This window comes from Echiichthys vipera (genome assembly GCF_963691815.1).
Source record: "Echiichthys vipera genome assembly, chromosome: 13".
Lineage (NCBI taxonomy): Eukaryota > Metazoa > Chordata > Actinopteri > Perciformes > Trachinidae > Echiichthys > Echiichthys vipera.
Genome location: NC_139838.1, coordinates 19,628,971 through 19,631,470, shown reverse-complemented (window position 1 = coordinate 19,631,470; position 2,500 = coordinate 19,628,971). Strand labels below are relative to the sequence as shown.

General features: G+C 38.8%; 1 protein-coding gene across 1 annotated transcript in view; it reads right to left on the bottom strand.

The window, feature by feature from the left end:
- Window positions 1–2,449: 2,449 nt before the first annotated feature.
- LOC310955379 (uncharacterized protein) overlaps window positions 2,450–2,500 on the bottom strand; it is a gene marked incomplete at both ends in the record, with an annotated part of 13,034 nt that continues 12,983 nt past the window's right edge. Inside the window, one exon of the mRNA XM_083925197.1 lies at window positions 2,450–2,500. This exon is cut by the window's right edge and continues 18 nt beyond it. Within this exon, the coding sequence (XP_083781323.1) occupies window positions 2,450–2,500 (51 nt within the window).

Sequence of the window (2,500 nt, the reverse complement as noted above, 5' to 3'; positions counted from 1 at the left end):
CCAAAACTGAACTTTGTTGTCAAATCGTTCCCCAAGTCAATCAAAATTAAAAACACTACTGAGCAGCCACTAAACACTACATAGAGAAATAGAAAACACAAAGCTCAGGACATGAAGCTGAATGCATGTTGCAAAACAAAAAACCTTTGCATTTAGCACTTTACACAAAGACAAAAAACAGAAATCTTGTGCATTTACACGCAGCACTTGTACAAAACAAACAGAAATCGTATGCATTTGCCACTTGTGTACATGTGCCACCTGTCCTCCCCATGTGACAGTGTTTCAATTCTACAAAAAGAGAACATGCAGTTACAAAACATATACATGGAATACTAGGCCTACAGACAGGCAGACTAACCCTCCATTACAATACTACAGTACATTGGCACAGTGATGTATTGAAACATATATTCACTTACAGTATACTGTGGTACAGTATATACATGTCATACAGTAATTTGCTCTCAACATGTACATACTTTACTATAATGTCAAAAAATATAATTACCTATTCTCTTCTCTAAATCTTCGGATTATGGTGGACACAGTGAATCTAGCGATGTCTGGTTGTACACTTTGTCCGGCCTCCCTCATGCTCATACCATGGACAAGAACATGGTCAATCACAGTAGCTCTGATTTCATCAGATATTACTGTTCTTTGTCTTCGCTGACCACCTTGATCACCTCGACCACCTCGACCACCTCGACCACCTCGACCACCTCGACCACATCGACCTCCTCGACCTCCTCTCACACAAACTCTTCCTCTCAGATTTCTATCCATTGTAGTGCCTCACAAATCAGTGCTCTCTGAACTGGCTTTATATATTCCCTCACATCATTCGCCACAAGTGTTATCAATTTTGAGTTGTTGTGGTCAACTAGTGACCACTGTGCTTTATTTGTGTTTGACTTTTGCCACCTGTGCTCACCATTATGCAGCACATGTGCATCACAATGAAAATGTGTTGGGAAGTTGTGTCTAAACAGGTGAAAAGCGCTCATGGTTTTGCCAAAAGAGTGATTGATTCAATCAGTGTGTTCAGGCAACAGAGAAATTGGTTCAGACAACAGGGTTTAGTGTTTTAGCAATTGAGAAAAACTGTAATGAAAACTAATTGGTGTCACACAGAAAGAAAATACAGTCATAAGTTAAAAATCCCAACCTGTTTTTCCGCCCTAACATTGTGTGTACTGTGCTGTGTCCACCACGCCATCATGAACCTGACCTCAACTGACTTGACGCTCACACACACACTGACTGACATGACATTTGTTAAAATAAACACACCTGTTTTTACAGCATGTCAAGTTGATTGATATAGTAAATTTCATATGACAGGTTTAGATTAATGGGCATGAGAAAAGAATGTAATCCCTAATAGGATTATTGTTTGAGACACTTGTTTCACCCAACACAAACAATGATACTGTTGTTGTTCTGTCTTTTCTCTTTCTCTTCTTCCTTTTGTTTTTAAACTTCTTGAGTGATTTGTTTCCATCTACACAATGGAATGGAAAGTAACTTCCTCTCCGTTTTAAGTGTTGGGTGCTGTATCATATTTTTTGTCTATTGTTGTATTATTGACCAATGATGCTATTGTGTGTTGTTTTCACTTTTCCGTCGCAGGGAAAGTACAGATGTTATTTAAATGACTGCTGCCTCAAACATAAAGTAATCTCTAATTGTAAACCTTACAGAGTGTTTAAATACAGTCATAGGTTAAATAATCTTTTTTTATGTGCTATGTTTGTGTTTTTACATCATAATTATTCTTCTCTGCTGCTGAAACTTTGATCCAAACCTTCATTACATCCAGAATAAAGGCAAGGCAAGGCAAGTTTATTTGTATAGCACAAGTCAACAACAAGGTAATTCAAAGTGCTTCACATAAAACACTAAAAGCATTGGGAGAAATAACACATAAAACATATAAATTGAAAACATATTAAAGGTCATTTAAAACATATAAAAGATTTAAAATGCAAACAAGGTCATTTTAAAAACATAAAAGATGGTTACAGTTACAGAAGTTACAGTGCAGTTCACTGAAAAGCAGCGGCAAATAGAAAAGTCTTCAGTCTTGATTTAAAAGAACTGAGAGTTGCAGCAGACCTCCAGTTTTCTGGAAGTTTGTTTCAGATTTGTGGAGCATAAAAACTGAACGCTGCCTCTTCATGTTCAGTCCTGACTCTGGGGACACGGAGCAGACCTGTCCCAGACAATCTGCGAGGTCGGGACGGTTCGAAGCTGAGCAGAAGATCTGAAATGTATTTTGGTCATTCTGGGACATCCAGTACATCAGCCCTGTCCTCAGTCCCTGTCCCACCACAGCAGGGGCTGGTTTCACAAAGACTAAGCAAAAGTCAAAGTCTTTTCCTTAGATCTAACTGATCAGTCAGACTTTAGATCGACATCTAAATTCCCCTGAATACCACAGCTCTTAGTCCACAGTTAGCCTCCGGGCAGGGTGGCTAACTCTTTCCCCCTTCCT